Here is a 20,124-nt window from a genome sequence, read left to right as displayed (position 1 = left end):
AGAACATTTGGGTCAGTTTAGCAATGTAGCTCGCAGTCAGCCAGAGGACAGCCACTGTGGTCATTTAAGCAGCCACTGGGCCTGTTTTTTAATAAGTCTGTCTGTATGGCAGTAAATGAGTTTTAGGTTTCTTGTGGGTTTAGTTACTAGGAGACGTCTCTGCATTAAACTGACATTTTACTTGTGCATAAATCATGAATGGAATCAGCTCTAAATTATGATCTTTTGGTTTAATATGTAAGCGTCTGCGTTCTTTCAAGTCCTTGAGTTTAGTGAGATGTCACAAGCAGGTTCAGACATGCCCTGGTCAACATGCTGCACTGGTCAGAAACTAATGAGTGGCTACTTAAAGGGGAATTCCAATTATTTTTCGAAATGTCTGCATAATTACATTGTTAAGATGTAAACAAAGTCATTCAGAGCGGTTTGGTGTAAAACACTCTGTTCTAGAGACACTTAATCAGTCAGAATTGTTCACAGTGTTGGTGATAGGAACCGGACATCTGAAGAGTGTAATGTTCTTCAAAGCTAGGTACCAATTACATGAAGTGCATACGAATACACTGTCTAGTGCCTGAGACATATTATTGGTGGAGAGGTACATGCAGGGTGTTGTAAGGCAAAATAATGCCAGAGAAAACTGACCTCTACTTTACCAACATCAATGTTACATGTAACAACTCAGAAGACACGCAGGTTGGTTATAGGTAGTAAATGGTTATATGTGTGTTGACCCCTGGTTCCTATCACTACCTCTGTAAAGAAAATTGCATTGGTTTAACAATAGTTTTGCAATAAGCTTTTGGCTTAAACCACATTATAACCACATTCATGGTGGAGATGTATATGGAGGTTATTACAAGGCAAATGCCTTCCAAATAAAGCCTATTTATTTTACCATCAACACTACATATAAAAACGATATGTGGAGGTTCACTGGTCATCCTGGATAGTAAATTAGATGGCTATATTTGTGTTGTAGACATTGCAACACCAGGTTCCTATGTAGTTTCTCTACAATGAACCATTTCACAGTAAGCCACCCTGAATGGCTTTGTTTGTTAAAATCATCTCAGTGATTGAATTATGCAGAAATGAAAACAATCAGTGGAATTCCCCTTTAAACCCTCACTAGTGAGCCTGATTCGCATTTTCATTTGTTTAAAAAACTTACAGACATTTAGATCATTGTTGGTAGTAAAAAAAAAACAAAATATATTCAGATACACACATTCTCTTTGGAGCCTATCCCAGCGGTCAATGGGAGGAAGGCATAAAACACCCTGGATGGGTTGCCAGTCAATCGCAAGGCAAACATATATTCAAAATATATTAAATTCCACTGGTCATTTGGCATATACTGCCAAAAAATGTAAAATAATAATAATAAATAATCTCATATTCATAGAGCATGCATTTAAAATGAGTTTACCCTGGAATAATATTTGGGCCAGCAATGAGATGACTTCATTTGGGTTTCCTTTTCCACTGACGTGACCACTGCAGAGGTTTCTATTCTTCTTTCCTGGTCAGTGCTGTCCATTTTAGCATTACTGGTATTAAGGTTTTCACTAAAGTTGCAGGTATATTCATTAGAAATGTTCATTAGACTGTAGGAAGTATATGTTTAGATGTAATGGTTAAGAACACAAATTTCCTCCTGAATGTGTTTTTGAGGAAGGTCCTAAGAAAAAGTCAGATTCTTGATGTTCTTCCTGCTCGTGAGTGTTTGTAGATTCACGTGAGAACAAATCGTGAATAGGAAAACACTGGTGTATGACAGAATCTTATTGAAAAATGTAGTGTAGTTAAAAAGTGTATTTTAAGAAATTTCTTAAAAACGTTTGGTGAATCCGGCCCCGTGTTACTGGTTGCTGAATGTTCATGTGTCTGTGGTAACAGTCTAGAGGAGACATTTAAGGTATGTTTCATATACTTTATGTTTATATGCATAAATTCAAAATTTCATATACATATTTTCTTCAGGTTAACTGCTTTATGTAACACTTCACTATTGTTACAGGTTCATAGTAACATTTAGATTCAGTGTGTTGGTGATGGTGTTTTTATTTTCTCAGATTCCCTCGCAGTGGTGCTCTGTGCACAGTACAGGCTTTTGGAAATCAAGGCTATAGGAGAAAACGTCACTAATGTCCTTTCAATGTACAATTTTGGGGATTAGATAAAAAAATCATTTTTTAAAATTGTAATGCACTTCAGTGATGTACTTCATCACTGAACTGTTGATTAAAGGAGACCCGTTTCTGCTTTGCTCTGTTGAAATCTCTCTGCTGCTCTAATGTTTCTTGTCTCTCATCTCCTTTTTTAGTGTGTCCAGTGTTTATTTAGAGACCAACGAGATAGCTCAGAGTTAATAACTCGCTCCTCTGCCATAACTCAGCACTTAGACACGCCGACTCAGCTGTTAGCCATTTTACATTTACACACATAAAATGAACCAACTTATTTTCACAATGCCAGCCTCATAGTGAAACAGTGCTCAAAGTGTGTGCCCTTCATATGCATGTTTAAGACAAGCTTTAGTACTTGTGCAGTTTCACCTCATTAGCCAGAATGAATCAGTCGTCATATTCAAGAGAATTCAAGTCAGATTTTAACATTTAAAAAAGCTTAACTAACTGGACTTTAGACTAAATCTTTTAGCTTTGAGTGACCACCTTCATTATGGTTAAAATAATTTATAAAATAAATCACTCAACATTCTATTTGTCGCTACTAAAACAATCCTAACAGCACTGAGACTGTTTCAGTAATGACTGATTCAGTAGTCACAATTTTAGCTCATTTTGTCAAATCTTTCATATTAAAATATTCTCTCTTTCATATTTTCTCTGGTATTAAAATACTGCTTTCAGCATGTTAAACATAACGACTTCTACAGAGCCAAAAGGCCGTTTCCAGTAAACAGAGTCCGCCTACATTTCTGACTGACTAATAGTGGCTGAGTGGTCCCTGACTGTAGCCAACCAGAGGAAAAAAGTTTTAAAATGGCAAAATACAACTTAATTTTAAGAAATAACAGTAAATGATCAATTATATTACATTCTATGATGATGATGATGATGATGATGATGTAGCCACTCAGAAAGTGACAGTTCTCCTTTTGATGAAAGAGGCGTTGTGGTTAAGTTGACTAACTACTAAGCTGAATATTGGTTTGTGTGGTGCAACCAGTTTTGATTTAGTGATGTCTGAAACTGAACTTAGTAAACACTTATGTTATAACAGACAGTTTGAACTTGCGTACAGCTGGTGCAACTGGCCCCTGCACTCAGAGGCTTTAGCATTAGCTAGAAAACAGTTGCTAAGTTAGCTTATTTGACTGATAGCTGACAGCGCGAGGTAAGAGCAGTATGTCTTTAGGCCAGTTATGATACAGAAGTTTTCTTTTGCATGTTAATTTTTTTTCTTGGTACAATAATTAAAATAAACATCAGCAGCTCATGGATCTGAAAAAGCTGCATACTACAAACACTGAAAATATACAGAATAGGCTGTTTAAGACAATATCAATTAATCATAAAAAGTCCTTTGTCCAGACGTAGATGAGGCAGTGACTACTGTATATGTTGAGTATAAGTTTCTAATTGTACCTTCAATACGGTCTTAAGTGCATTTTTCCACAGTAACTTGCTCAGAGACATCTCAGTCAGTCTTACTCAGTCTGTCTCCATCATTACACACACACACACACACACACACACACACCCATACGCACACATACACTCTCATACACGCACCAGGCCCACTCAGCACAGTATCTAGTAGCACAACACGCTTTCAATTATTCATTAGCTTCTCATAGGCTGAAAAGAGGGAAAGATTCCTTTACCCGTCTATTATTTACAATGGAGTATTATGAGCTGATGTGTAATGCCCATCACAATAACACACACATGCACTTGCACACATACATGCTGGACCTTGGTCAGCGAGGCAAGCTTGGAATCATCACATATCCTAATGCACAAAAAAAAACAAATACAGCCTCAGCAATGAACTTTTAGACATTTTAATCATAAATGAGAATATAGAAAAAAATCTAGAAAACAATAATGAAAATGATTACAGAAAATTATAAAAATGGGCCGCATCAGTGGACTGTATAATTTTATATCAATGTCAGCACAGAGCTGTGCAAATTTTGTAATTTTTGGGTTGCACAATAATATCATATCATAATGGCAAATGATTTAAACAAATGATTGGCATTGGAGTAGTGTTTAGTTTTGTATTAATTTTGTATTATATTTGATGTTGTACTCCAGAAGAACAGATTTAGGTGATGCTAAGCTACTGTGCTAAATGTTTACATTTTATTCATTTTACTGCAGTTGTAACACTCTGTAACTCTCTGTAATGCTAACCCAGGTAGATAGAGTCCCAGTTTCTACATTTTATACGCATCGGCATCAGCAGGAACGTACATGACAACTATTGAATATCAGTATCAGTACACAATTCTCATATTTGGAGCATCTCTACTATATTTTCTATTTTGATGGTAAAACATTTTGTTATGAGAGAAACAATATACTTATTTTACTTATTTATACAATATCTTTATTTTTCCGCAGGTGGAAGATTCTTATATCTCCTCTTTTCTTTAAGATCAGCAGAATTTAAATATGACTTGGCTACAGTTACTGATATCTCTAACACAGGAACAAACAGGCCAAGAGGCCATTGTGCTCTGAAAGAATGCTTGCTTGCTGAACTCTGTCCTAGTATTGGGTGTTACCCAGGCACTCAGTGGTATAATCTTGTTTATTATCCAATGTCATGGAATAACAATTGGAACGTCACCTTTTGGCACTGACTGGCACAACTGATTGATGCCATTCAGCAACATTCATTCATAAACAGCAACATGATACAGGCTTAAGAAAACAATAGGCATCAGTCAGACCCTGAGCAGATAATGAAGAAGCTCAAGTACAATTAAATTGGCTTAAGAGTAAATGATCAGAGAGAAGGGGAGGAGAGCTTTTAATTGCTTGCTTGGATAATCCTAGTGGAACAAAAGAGCTAATGTCTCATTCTCGACAGATGTTCCTAGTGAGTTCGGTTTCTTTAGACTTTAGTCTGTGTACTTTCAGAGGGAGTTTGTTTAGTTATGTCATTCTCCTGCACTCAAATTTCCTACATGCAATAAAAATAACCCTGATCATGCAGGAAAGAGACTGTTGATGTAGTGTAAATTTGGAGCATAAAGTAAGGAAATACTATTGAAAAAATCCTGTTATCCCTGATTTGACAGGTATGAGCTAAGCACCCTCATCAAGCTTGAAAAGTAGAATCATGGGTCTGACAGACAGCTGATGAGCTGATGAGCTGATGAGCATATTCACATGCAGCCCTTACTCTCTTACAAATAAAGGTTATGTGGTTCTGGTATGGACGTACAATTCTGGAAAAAATGGTTTAGAACCATTTACGTTATGCAGAAGGTTTGTTAAAGTTTTTAAAGCACAAGCTCACAAACCAGTTCCCAGAACCCCCTCAAACAGTCCACATGTTTGCTTGATCCTAACTCCCAACACATATAAACAAAGCTAAAGTGAGGACCACTTAGAAAGTCCTAAGGACCAGTTTCAAAGCCACTGTGTTAAAGAGCCATCAGCTGACTGGTTCTGAGGTATCGCTTAGGGTTGACCTGGGAATTGTAGGCTGATGACATTTTTCACGTATATAGCTGCTGATGCTGATGCCGGTACATAAGCATTTCTAAAATGTAGTTGGGGCTAGATCCACATGAGCTAACATTACAGAAGAATAACGCTTATTTCTGCAGGGTTACAAATGCAGTAAAATAAATAAAACACAAATATTTTAAAATATTAACCCAGCATCAACTAAACAGCTCCTATTGTACAAAAGTACTTTCATTAGTTTGGTGGGGGGGTCTTGTAAAATGCATATTGAACAATTTGCCACCAGAGTTTAAATTTGTGAATTATTAAATTACCCTCTGTTCCCCTCTCCCTCTATCCCTCTATTAACCAAAGTCCATCCTGAGTATTTCTGTTTTCTTGTCAGCCTTGCTGGGGAATGTGGAGGGCAGCATGGGCAGGTTTAAGTCTCTGTCTCTGCGCTGGATGAATGTCCGCAACTGCACTGAGTTCCTTTTCACTGTGTTTCCTGGGACACTAATTGCTGCTCCTCCTGCGTTCCTCTTTTCTTTTGCATGTCTCAGGGTCTTGATGACCAGAGCCTGCTGCCTTTGGGATGGAAACACGGGTGGCTTTGAACCATTGATCAGAAAGGGGGAGGAGCCTGTGCTTGTCCCAGCTTGATGTTTAAGCCCCACCCAAGTTACTTTCCTTGGCGACACAGTTCCATGACGTAGTCGTGGTAACGGAGAGGTTTGTGCTGTGGTTTCTGCGACTTTTAGGTGATGGGCAGGGTGGGACTTTTCCTCTATGGCCAACAGGAGGTCCTTAAACCGCTGCCCTGCTCTACTCTCCAAGTGCGTTCTGGGTGACACGCCTTTTTCTGAGTAGAACGTCTGTAACTTCTCCAGCTTGTTGTCATGGTGATGTGTTAGTTCTTCCTCTGAATAGTTTTCAGAGTGTGTGGCTTTCAGGTCATGAGGTTTTGGTGGTGGTTTGGTGGACTGGGAGTCCTTTTTATTTTCCATAGTTACTGGAACATCACAGGGGGTGGAGTCACACAGCTTTGAGCCACTCCCTTCCCTGCAAGAACATTTTGGGGGTGAAGCATGGACGAGCTCCCTTTCACCAAACACAGAGACTGAAACCCACACAAAGACATAAACAGTAAATGATTAATAAAAACGTACACTGATAAAAGAATAATAAGACTGAAATAAGGCTAAGAAAATTCCTACTCCTACTTTTAAATTGCTTTGTGTCTGCATTGTATTTTTACTTATTATTTGTACTGTGACCGTTACAAAATTTACAGTGATAAAAGGGTCTATGAAACAGCAAAGACATCAATATGATGAGATATGTAGTGAAACAAGTTTGTTTTAGACTCTTCAAAGTAGCCCCCTTCGCCTTGAAATACACAGAGTCTGGTTATGCTACCTTCAGGAAATAGCCCATCTCTTGTCTCTGTGGTGATTGCAAGGCCATCGTCATTGAATGTGTCTGCACGTGGAGAGGATGGGAAAGATGCTCTGTGCTCTGGGCTTGGCAGCTTCTGTCTGCTGGCCACCTCTGGTCTCCTTCTGCCACTGAGGGAATCTCTATCTTGTGACTGGACATGATGAGTTTTACTAGACTGTCTCTGGCTCTGGCTGTCACTGGTAGTTTCACTCTGTGGGACAAAAAACTATTTATGCATATAAATCCAAGATGCAAAAAATTATCCCTCTTCATCCAGAGGAAGTTCCTACTTTTGATGGTTTGGTTTTTCTTTCACATGTAACTATGGTTTGTGTGCTTTCATGGTGAACTTGAATTCTTATGTCACTGTAACAAGACTCAAATTTCCAAAATTCAATAAAATTGACTCAAACTCATCCAGGGAAGACACTTAGTTCTTTGTTGTCTCTCAAGTGACAGTTATCTGCTAAATGCTCCTGATCATCAAAGCAATCTATCTAAACTCAAGTCAACTGAGTCAAACTAAACTCAGCTGAGTCAACTCGAGTCAAACTAAGATTTGGCTTTCTACATTTTGCAGCTAATTTAAAAACCATACTTCCTAGCAGGTTTCCTAACAGTCCATGTGGGTGAAGATCTGGACTATGAAACTATGCACCAGCAAGTTCTTAGTGCAATGATCTGGCCACAGCATTACATGATTTTCTTCTGAGATGTCATGCAGTAACTGATATCACATCAGCAAGTCTGTTTGAGATTACTCTGAGGACTGAAGAACTTGAGCGATAACTCAAGCATACATTTTGCATTATGCCAACCTGGTGGCTCACATTACTAGTTAGAAACAGCTCCTATACAACACTAAAGAAGCAAATCGCTTCTGTTGGAACAAAACCTTGTGTATCCAAAAATGACAACTTTACAGGAGAAGGAAAAAACCTACTTTACTTTCAATGTAAGTCAATGGAACCAGAACTTTTTCCACATCATTTTTGGCCATTTATTTTGATCCATCCTTCATGAGATTTACATACAATGTAAAGGCCAACATACATTTTCAAATTATGCCAAAAACTGAAAAATGAAAAGGTTTTGTTCCGACATCAGTGAAATTTAGGATGTCAAACATGTCTTAGTTGATCACCTACATTTGACGTAAAAAGATTTGTAAATTAGATTTTTGGCCAAACCATTGCTTTAAACATCCACTGCTAGATTACCTGTTGCTGAACCTTTGCTGGTGTGTTGTTCCTCTCTTTCCACACAGGCTTATTTTGGTTCCACTCACTGGTGTCCACTCTCTGGAAGAATCATAATGGATCATATTTCATCTATATGTATATGCACTTGCTGGTGTTAGTAATATTTTTTTTTGTGTGTTTTGGTACATTACCTTCATAGTCTTGACTCCTTTCTGGTGCCTGATCAGTTTTTTCAGCAGTAGCTGGTAGGTAGCTAAGATGGCAGAGGGTTTGTTGGTGATCACAGTGTGGATGATGTCTGAGAGACCAAAGCCAAGAGACTCGGTCATGTAGTTTAGTACTGATGAGTTGAGATCTTCAGGACGCAACCTAAGCAAATGCATACATGTGCTATAATCTTTTGCCGTGTGTAGAATGATGCTTTAAAGCTGGTTTACCTCTTTATAATGCAGACCTGTTCTTGTAAACCACAGTATGTAGTGGTCTCTTGGCATAGCCCTCATTGAGCCATTTCTCCTCCATGGCTGCTTTCACTGTTGGCCTTTTCACTGGATCTGACTCCAACAGGGACAAAACAAACTGTATGGCCCCTATATATAAAGAAGGACAGACAGATGGATTTACAACATTTCATTTGCACCTTTTTTCAGTGAATTTCATTCACTGTCCCTAATAAACTGGAAACTCAGTGTATACTCTGTCTGTTTCTCTCATTTGACCTCTGTCTCTGTGTTTTTGTCTCTCTCTAAGGTCTACTGGCTTTAGTTCTCTTGCATCATGGCAGATCAGATTAAAGTGGTGCAATCCTCTCTCTTACTACCATCACCAGCCCAGGGATGACCCAGGATCAGTGTGTCAGCTTGGCACTGCACATGCTGTCTCAGTTGTGTGTGTGTGTGTGTGTCTGTGTGTGTGCCCGTGTGTGGTCAGGTGAAGGTGCTGTTAGTGTCAGAAGACAGTGACGATCACATTTACTCATTCACTTAGGGTGCTACACACACCCTCTGGGTGCAAACAAGTTTAGGCCTTTAAAGACACACTGTATCTTTTTACATACATTTAAATGTAGGAACAATTAATATCCAAATAAAAAGAGTGTCCTCTTTTTCAGTGTATTACACTAATTAAGGATTTAACCCAAAGGCCAGCTATGTGTTAATTTGTTTGTGCTGATTTGTAGCATTGCCATAAATATTTCATTATCTTCAGTGCCGTTCTGGAAAAAGGTTCCTCGTGGGCCGTTACGCAAACAGCGGGGTGTGTGAGGGTGTGTCTGAGTGATTGTGATTGCTAAATCTCCACTGTGGCCTAATCAATATTTAATGTGTTGTATCAAATGATCAGATAATCTCAGTGAAGAAGTTGGCACTGTCTTATCTCTTGCCAGTACCTCTCACCACTCTGTCTGTCTCTCTCTCTCTCTCTCTCTCTCTCTCTCTCTGTTTGTATCTGAAATCCTTTTTTTCCCTGGGTACACAAACTTAAATGAGTGTATAACATCTGTGACTTTTTTTTATGGTGATGTGATATTTTAATACTGCAGTTACAAGCAACCATGAATTATGTCTAGGAGCAAGTTTGTAAATCCAGACTTATACTATATATTACATCTGTTCCACTTTACAAGACTATTCTGCTGTATGGAATATTAGGATATCCTCATGTGTCTAACTGAAATATTTATAGTTGTGTGGAACAGCACTTACCTTTACTGATGTCAGATGGAATAGTGCTGATTTCTCCATTAACCATTTTTTGATAAAGCTGTTTTATGTTGAAGGGCTCCACTGTGAAGGGCAGCGTACCAGTCAGCATGGCAAACATACTCACACCCCTACACACACAAACAAAACCCCAATCAATACAGGACATGATTATACTTTTACACACTTTTATTCCCAATAAACCCATCACAAGACTAAACTAAAATAAGCCAGACACCTTATTTCTTATTTCCAACCTTTTATTTTTGTTGTTGTTTTTACCCAATTTTCTCCCCAATTTAGTTGTTTCCAATTCCACCCATTAGTTAGGACTCCCCCAATCACACGATACTACCAATACTAGGAGGATGAAGGCTAGCACAAGGTTCCTCAGAGACCTGTGAAACCAACCACCGCTTCTTTTCGAACTATCGCTCACCCAATGTCATGGGACAGCTGAACGTGCTCGTAGGAGAGCAGCAATCGCCAGATCTGTTACGTCAGCTAACAGATGCCTGCGCTGACTAGCATCACATTAAGTGATGGGGGGAGAAGAGGGAACATCCTACCCACCCAGAGAGAGTGAGGCCAATTGTGCTCTCTTGGACTCCTGGCTACGGATGGCTGTAGCATCACCAGGGATCGAACTCGCCATCTCCTGATGATAGGGCCAACGCTTAGACGGTTGTGCCACTTGGGAGCAGTTTCAACACTTTATTTTGCAAACCCACTGTCTAGCTGGCATCATAGCTAGTAGGTTTTTCCTTTCAACAATGGAAGATTTGTCTTCATATGACTGTAATATGCATTACCTTGTTTATCAGTACCTATCTTTTACGTAGATCTAAGTACTGCAGTATTTTAAGTCGTTTTTCTCCAGTGGTCACACGATGATGCTACAACAGGATTACTGCACTCAAAGCGATTTGTAAATAGCACTTTATATGTCTTTTTGTAAAATGAGCTTGAAAACCGATTTGAAACATACTGTTGTTTTGTCATCATCAGACCTGTCTAACTTGGAAAAATGTTTAGCATAGCACAATAGCGTAATGCTTCAAAACATCCATCCATTAAACTTTGCTTAACACAAGGTATTTTTCCACTCGCCACTATATCAAATTTGCTTATTCAACAGGGTCAGCTGCTTTCTATCCCCTTCCTGTCAGTGTCCTCCTCATCTGAAGTCTTGTTTGTTTTAACTCATACACACCCTGTAACTTTCTAGGTAACGTTATTTCTGTGGCACGTTCACTCACTGCCACAATCTGCTCATTACAACTATGGGTTTGGCTGCAATAATAATAATGAACACAGTACTGTGAAAAGTCACGTTTAACTTTGTGCGACATATTGCAATATAACCTTACATTACTCTGCCAACTTAAATACCAGGTGAACAAGCAAACTTACTTGCAAATTATGTAAGGTTAGGCTAACATCCACACTCACTTCAGCATGTTTACCTTTGCAAAGTAGTTAAAAGCACCATCCTTTTAGATGGAGCAAGAAGGGCGAACGAAAACATTTTGTGTTGCTATCGATTTGCAATCTCTTAAAATGATTGACATTACGCATTTGTTATCCCAGGAGAATGAATCCAGCACTATGATTAGTAGAACTCTTCTTTTTCTTTTGTTTTTCAGAAAGCTAGATGCTGCTGCCTCTTGACAAACTGTATCAGCGTACTTTGATGTCAAAATGCGTATCTGCCATACATCAGTTATCAAATCATGACAATTTTGATCAAATAGGATTTCTCTATTTTTGCATGTCTACTTTGCCTTCAAACAGAAATGTGTAAATACTATAAGCAGGTAAATTTAGTTTTTAAACAGTTCTTGCTGATCTCACCCACAGCCCTAACCCACACTTGATGTGTACTCACACAGACCATACATCCACTTTAGGGCCGTACTTTCTGTGGGCCAGCAGCTCAGGGGCAGCATATGCTGGACTTCCACACTGAGTGTTCAGCAGCTCCGGAGAGAGGGAATCTATCTTCAGAGTGTTACTCAGACCAAAATCTGTTAGAAACACACAAATACGGATTTCTGTTTTCTTAATGAAAGGCTTGTGGAGAGGCATTTGTCTCAGTGCCCAACAAAAAAAAGAAACAGAAAACAGAGTAAAGTGCCCTATGCTAAACTGCCCTATGCAAATGCACACACACACACACACACACACACACACACGCACGCACACACACACACACACACACACACAGACACACACATACATATGGAAATGTAAATAGCTGATGTTATTTGCCAATAAAGGGGAAAATATAATGTAATTATTGTTATGTTCTATAATTATGCCTTTTTTCACCTCTCTCAGCCCATGATCTTGAAAAATTATACATTTTCATGGGTTATATTTTTGTCAGTCTAGTGGATCATCTGAGGTAAACTAAGTCTGTTCTTGAAATAGCTAAAACTGGAAAACTGCTACTGTTGCCTGCCTGCTGTATAGGTATTGTGACCTGGTTTTCCCATTATGGACAATATTGGCTGATATGGAACAGTTGACAGAAGCTAGTTTACTAATCAATCTCTTCATTGTAAAAGATTTGTCGAATATACAGGTGGAATATTATTGACAATATAATACTGCCATGTCTGGATTATTATTTATATGGAAATGTGTGTGAGGTTATATTGGTCTGTAACTCCTATAATTGCTGGAACATATGGTCAAAATTCAGGCCCATGGAGTGTAAATTCTGCAAAAAAAGGTTCCAAAACCCCCAAACAGCAACTATTATAAGCCTCTGATCACAGCAAAACACACTTACCAACAATTTTAATGTTGTTGTGTTCATCCAGAAGGAAGTTCTCAATCTTCAGGTCTCTGCACAAGTATTGAAAACAGCAGAGCATAGTTAAAATGCTTTATATATGGTGGTGGACAGCCACTAAGTAAATGTAATGTGTTACTGTACTTAAGTAGTTTATTTTTGTATCTTTACTGAAGTATTTCCATTTTGGGTGACTATTTACTTTCACTCCACTACATTTCAAAGCCAAATATCTTACTTTTTACTGCACTACATTATGCAAAATCTGTTGTTTTTTTTGGCTTATGTGTGCATAAAAACGTAATGTCCAAATGAAAGAAGCAGGATGCAATATGGTACAGCAAAACAAATTTTGTGAAGCTGGGTTTAAAGCAAGTTTTTATTAAACTTAAACTTGTAACTGCAAATAAATCTTAAACTGAAACTTTACTTGTTTGAAAAAAGTTATTTCAGCCACTCAGTTCTATCTAATGGAAATTGTTTGCTTTCAGCATTTTATGCTCATGATCATTTTAATAGACATCAGTGTCAGACTATTTAATGACATTCTATTAAAAGACTGGTTTACCAAGTGTGACACTTTTCACCTAAAATGAGTTAATGAAGCCAAAGTCTTGTTACAGCAATAGTAATAGGACATTAGAGTCATAATTAATCTTTTAGTACTTTGACTTTCGATACTTAAGCAGATTTGAAGGCAAATACTTCTGTATGTTTGCTCAAGTGGAGGACTTCTACTTTTACTGGAGGAATATTTTACCTTGGGTATCTCTACTTTAACTCAAGTACACAATTTGTGTACTTCATCCACCACTGACGCTATATATAAATAGATATTTTAAATCTCACGAACAACATCTCAGAACATGCTGAGTGGCTTTCTCATTTCTCTCTTCCTTTCTCTCTCTTTCTCATATGTCACACAAAAATAAAAAAGAAACCTAAAAGTAACTTAAAGAGTATAAACAACGCCTTACTTTATCATAGAGATAGTAGAGCCTAATACAACCAAAAGACCTAACTGTAAGGTTTGGTCTTTTGTGAATGTGTCTGTGTACATGTGTATAAGAATGAGTTTACATAGGTTAGCAAACTTGGCTATGGCTTTATCAGTGTCAAATCGACCTGCCTGTGGTTTGCCCTCAACATACACCACTGTTACTATGGAGGCAATATGTGTGCTGACCTGTCCTGCAGTGTGACAGGAACCTTTGCTCCATATTGATGGATCTACAGCCAATAATGTGGTGAGTGTGTGTGTGTGTGTGTATGCTTTGAACTAAGGAGTCTTCTTATAGAACTGAGGACTCTGTCAGTCTCATTAAAGAGAGAGTGTGTATCTGATTTTTGCATTACATGGCTTCATCGTGGGACTCCATTAGTGCAGAAGTGTGTGAATGATGTGTTAACCATAGCGGCACATAGTGATGAGGTCATTGAAAAGCTCAGAGTATTCCAACTCTGGCGCCCTGTGGAGCCTTCTGCAAAAGCCAACAGCCTCATGCCCACACACACACTGCAAGCACAGTTCACACATAGCTTTATTCCTAAAACACACATTCACTTTCACCACACAGCACCTCAGGCCCATTTCTGCAGTTAAACAGCTCAACAACCCAACTCTATTTTCATGTATTTTCTTCATTTTTACTTTCTCATAATGTGAACATTTTCACTGTTTCTTTTTCTATTATTCTCTGCTCTTTTGTATACACTTGATGTTGGTTATTACCAGCTGCCATTTACCCCATCCATTCATGGAAAGGGACTACCACATGACCAGTGTTGACCAGATGATATATGGGAGGTGATCTAGACTCAGAAGCTATACTTCTGTCTGCATTCAGAGAGTCTGGTGCATTTTGCCAAAATTGCCAAAACTGAAAGCTACTAAATGATTCAAAGAAAACTCTTGAATAACTTTTAAAGATGTGATGTATCACAAAAACCTATTTTGAAATCTAGCAACTGTCAAGCTCTGAAAGGCAACTGCTTGCAATCATGTGGTGCAACCACCAGATTGATAAAATCTATTTCACGAAAATGCATTAAAAAGGCTGTAGTGGGATGTAAGTGTATGTGGTGCAGGTACAAATGTTATCAGGCACAGTGGTGTTGCTGGGGTTTTTACACACATCAGTGCAAAAGTCAGAACCTGCCAACTAAAAATATCCAGCCCACGGTTCCCTGTGGTCAGAAACATACCGCAGATGAAGGGCTAGATGGTGATTAATACAAACTGTGCATGAAACAGGCACACCTTGGTCTGTAAGTGTACACCAGCAAGGTGTACCAACAAGGTCCCTCTAAACAGGACTGCTGCTAAATTGTAAAGTAACATATAGACTACAGTCAGTTATTACAAACCTACCTAAATGTACCTATACAGGAGATGCATCTGATAAAATGGCGAATGCATGTAGCTACAAGGCAGACACACCTGACAATACCCATCTTTACCTATTCCATTTATCTACCATATGTGTATATGTGTGCATGATGTTCAGTGTGTATGATCAAGCTTATGTATGTATGCACTCCACTTCCATCTTTACCTGTGCACTATGCCATGTGTGTGTAGATGGTCCACAGCAGACAGTATCTGACGAGTGTATCTGCGGACCTCTCTCTCATCCAGACGTTTGCGCTCACAGATTCTATCCATCAGATCCCCCCCAGAGCACAGCTCCATGGCCATGTAATAACAATTCTCAGTCTCCAGCGTCTCCAGCAGCAAGACAATGTTGGGGTGACGAATCATCTGGTGGATTCTCGGCTCACGCTTCATGTTCTTCAACACATATGAGTCCTGCCGCGCTTTCTTCTTGTCGATTACTTTAATCGCTACCTGATGCACAGAAAGACAAATAAATGAAAATCTGTCCAACAAACCAGACAAACACTTCCAATTGAAAGATTCAAGTAATTCCAAGTAATGTTTCTTTTTCATTGTTATTATCCAATAAATATCCAATAAACAATAAACTTTAATGCATTCATTAAAGTGTCTTCCTTGGTATGAGGAGTAGCCTTGACAGTTTCGTTTTTCATAATGTTGTTAAAAAGCACATACTGAATCACATTTGACCTAAAAGTGGCTGGAGTGATGATGAGTGCTGATATCACAAGAGGATGCATTGGCTTTGGTCCTAAACAGGTATTGCAAACTAAGAAAGAAGTGTACAAGTATATTTGTATGAAAAACCTTGTAAAAAGGTAGTCATACTCAAACTTTTGACCTGCAAGTCCATATAGTTCTGATTTAGGCTCTTTATTGCAGAAAAAAACTTCCTCTAAGGTCAAGCAGTTTACCTTAAAGGGACTGTCTGGAACATTGGACACAGCCCTGTAGAGGCTCTGAGAACCATCTGATCCTTCCCAGCCTCTCAGGGCTGAGCATACATTATGATTAAACCACTATGAATCAGCATTTTTGCTATATATTTGTGTTGCTATGGATGCAAAATTAATGATGGGTATTAGGCAGTTAAGGGGTGGGGGTAGAAGCCAACAGACTAAAGAGGAAAGTGATGCATGCTCTTCAATCAAACTCTTGGTCATCGCTATAGCAACTTGGGCAGGTAAACAAAGTGGTCAGAGAGGACTCAATGACCCATGCTAGAGGTGGACTGACACACACACGTTCCCACAAGGATATAATGAGTGGATTCAGTGACCCATGAAACAGATGATTACCAAGGTGAGCTAAAGGGGCATCAGGAGAAAGACACACATTCATATTCCATATTCTTTTAGACACGGACACAATGTGCATGAGAGATGTTCTTAACTTACAGTTCTGTTTTCACTGTAAAGTTCTTTAAGTTATTTAAGGATACAAGCATGACCTTATTTCAGACTGTGCCCAAACTCAGTCATATAAAAAACTCGCAAAGTAATTTAAACCGCTGTCTAATCTCCGCCAAGCCAATTTACCCCAACTCCACCACAAATCATCCAAAATCCACTTTAGACCACAGAAGTCTAGACTGACCATAAACTACAGTGACCCAGTGCCACCCAAGAGAACCATTATTCAGTCATCCAGTCCTCCAGCTGACCAGAAATCATCTTTACTGAGACTATGTACTTTGTCTCATTTTTTGGTGAACTTTAATGATGGTGAATGTTAAAAATTTGAGAATGAACTAGATTGGCAAAAAATCTATATGCCACATTTATGCAAGGTTTTAACCTCTTGAACTGTAAGGGACCCATCACCAGGTCCAGACATAACTTCTTCGTTCATAAGTACAGAGCTTACATATTAATTTCATAGCAGATACTGAAGATTATATCTAAAAGTAATAAGGGAAAATGAAAGAGGAATATATAACATTTTTGCATTTGTATTTATTACCACCCAACTGAATTTATTTTTTACTTATCAGTAAAAGTAGAATTGACATCAGAAGAATCTGATCAATGTCTTTCTCAGCATCAGTCTAGCCTTGCTTTATTAATGCTTTATGTATCAGCCGTGAAGGTAGACAGAGTGAGCCTCACCGTAAACTGAGAGACACACAGCATAAAATATGGATGACAGCCCTTCAATACAGTGATGAGTGGCACCTCTCACTACCTGACGCTACTACTCTGATTGACAGAGATGTGTGTGTGTGTGTGTGTGTGTGTGTGTGTGTTTTGCTGTTTTACTGTTACTTTTGCCTGAATCTGCTGCTGCACACGTTGTTACACACGCTGTAGTTTTGTAATTTGTTTGTGCACTGAAAAAATGATGTATGGAATATAATTAAATTCAAATATGTACTTCATTTTTCTACATGAATAAAATGTATTAGATCAACAGAAGTTTATATTTCAGTTTACTTACTTTTGGCAATAACTGTGTTATATGTACTGTGTATTTTACTTACGTGAAAATTATACACACACTTAAATCAGATAAATTCAAAGCTGCACATTTTCAGTGAGATCTTTTATTATTAAACTCAGGGAGTCATAAATTGAAACTGGTTGCACTGACAATAAAATGTACAATGACATTAAAAGTACTCTATTCTGTTCTGTTTATGATTTTATGTGTGCATCTTCTCACCTTCTCCCCCGTGCTAATGTGCATTCCTTCCATCACCTTGGCGAATGAACCTTTGTTGATCATCTTGCCCACCAGGTAGCTGCCCACACGTTTAGTGTGTGGGAAGTTTCTGACCAGTTCTCTGGGCAACTTCCCCAAACAGGGGGGCACAGCCCGTTCCAGCTCCCCAGAGTCCAACATCACACTGTCCAGAGATGTCTTCACTGCAGCTGGCATGGTGCCAAAGTCTCAAAAGAGTGTGTTAATTAACAACACTTTTTTTATGCTATTGTTATTTTAACACGTTTTGGGTCAGGCTGCAAGAACACAGCATACCTCTGACACAGGCTATGTGACTACAACACATCTTAACATACGTTGGCTGTGTTAAAAGTAACATTAAATGTGTTGTAACTATCTTGTTTTTAACACATCTGTTTTGAGAGCGCACCTGCACCCATCAGTTCTCAGCCTTTTAAGGTGGCAAAACAGATGGAAGAAAGGAGAAAAAGGAACAAGGCAAATGGGACTGACAGGCAAAAGGATGGATGGGTGAGCATGGCCCAATGTCCCTAGTTTGCCATTTTTCATTCCTTCTCTGATGTTAAAAAATCCATTCCCTTGATTGATGTTGCGTCTTTTAGTTACGCTGTCCAAATTCTAGACGTAGTTCTTGTAGCTCCTCTCTGTATCTTTCAGTGACAAGAACCAAATCTCCACATTTTTTCTTCGGTGTGTGGTCCTCTCACTCTCAATCTCTCTCTTTCGTCTACTGGCTCCTCACTCTCTATTTTTTCTCCAGGGGAAGGTTCCACTGTCAGTCTGGTTGGATTATGCACCCCTCATGTGCTTGTGTGTGTGTGTGTGGACGCGTGTGTGTCTGTGTGGTGGATAATTAACCGTATCTGGTCTCAGGTTAGTGCAGTCAGCTTAGAGTACAGACAGGACATACTACACCATAATAACCCCATACCAACACACACACACAGGCTCACAATGACAATCCTGCTTTAGACAGAGTGACATGCAGAGCAATCACAAAGTATCTTTTTCTTGTTTATTTACTATCTTTGCTGATCATTTTGCACAGCAATTTTCAACCCTGTGATCTGCCCCTAGAATGAAACAAAAAGTTTTTCCCTTTTTTGGTGGGCTCATGAATAATTTGATGGGCTCTGCTCCGATTTGCTGGTTTACAGAGAGGCACCTTGATGTCTCACACAGAGGCAAAATGTTAAAGTAGAAACAGGCAGGAAACTAAAAGGAACCTCTATGTAAATAAGCTAGGTACTATTTAGTTAGGCTTCAACCATGGAAAAGTGGATAAACTCAGACACTGTGGCTAGCTACTTACAAGCTGTAGCATTTAAGGTGGAATAGAATATTCGATTAAAAAGCTGGTAAATAGGAAGGCAACTTCAGCCTTGTTTAAAGATGAACATTAGCCATGTCCACTGGGAAAGTTATGAAAAGTGCCAGCATATCTTCACAGCCTGGATCAGGGCGATTTCTGCGAACTGTCCACCATTTGCATTGCTGTCGCTCTGCTGTTGTTGTTTCGCAGGGTTAGATGGAGGGCTGGTTTATGCATATTTGGGGCCATGAATATTAATGAGTCAATATTGGCAACTATGTAACAGTTTAGGATTGTGGAATTGGCCCATAATACCACCATCTTTTACAAGTGCAGCATTTGTATTTGAAGGAGACAACGGTGTTTGAGGTTCACGGTATGCTGGTTCCATATGCTGAACTCTCCTCAATTCAAAACAATGCCAGTGCCAGTTTTCCATTCTATGGCATATTTAAATATATGAAACAATATATTAAATATTTGAAATGAAAGTTTTAAGGCAACCATGTCATTAACTAAATCATTTTTACTGTGGAGCGGTTCCATGTTCAGAACAAATATCACATATTTCCTTAATATACTGAATTTAGTTGTTGGAATGGGTTAACTTCCAAGGCACTTCTGGAGTAATGGATACACCCTTAAAGACAATATCTCTTTAAGGATTCTTTAGTAAAAGGAATGGTTTTATGTAGAACCATTTCATGCTTAAATGGTTCTTTGCATGATGAAAAAGTCTTCAGCTGGGGAATGTGTTGTATGTGGTTCTATATAGAACACTTTTGTTCTATTGTTACAATGTCAAGCTTCTTCTATTGTTACAAGCTTGACATCATAACAACAGATAAACCCTGTTTGGTTCTATATAGAACTGTTTTTTAAAAAATTGTTCCCTAAAGAATCATATAATGTTACACTACATCCTCCATCAAT

General features: G+C 38.7%; 1 protein-coding gene across 1 annotated transcript; it reads right to left on the bottom strand.

Moving 5' to 3' along the window:
- Window positions 1-5,893: 5,893 nt before the first annotated feature.
- On the bottom strand, window positions 5,894-18,074 carry LOC108432361 (hormonally up-regulated neu tumor-associated kinase homolog A). Its single transcript, XM_037541474.1, has 10 exons — window positions 17,859-18,074; window positions 15,355-15,647; window positions 12,797-12,852; window positions 11,888-12,026; window positions 10,003-10,130; window positions 8,751-8,886; window positions 8,488-8,665; window positions 8,315-8,395; window positions 7,074-7,305; window positions 5,894-6,774 (listed from the first exon to the last, which is right to left on the bottom strand). Exons 1-10 carry the CDS (start codon window positions 18,072-18,074, stop codon window positions 6,020-6,022), a joined length of 2,214 nt encoding a protein of 737 aa, XP_037397371.1. The 3' UTR covers window positions 5,894-6,019.
- Between the last annotated feature and the right edge of the window lie 2,050 nt (window positions 18,075-20,124).

This window comes from Pygocentrus nattereri, chromosome 9 (assembly GCF_015220715.1).
Source record: "Pygocentrus nattereri isolate fPygNat1 chromosome 9, fPygNat1.pri, whole genome shotgun sequence".
Taxonomy (NCBI): domain Eukaryota; kingdom Metazoa; phylum Chordata; class Actinopteri; order Characiformes; family Serrasalmidae; genus Pygocentrus; species Pygocentrus nattereri.
The sequence above is the reverse complement of the archived record's forward strand: the minus strand, read 5'-3'. Positions and strand labels throughout refer to the sequence as shown.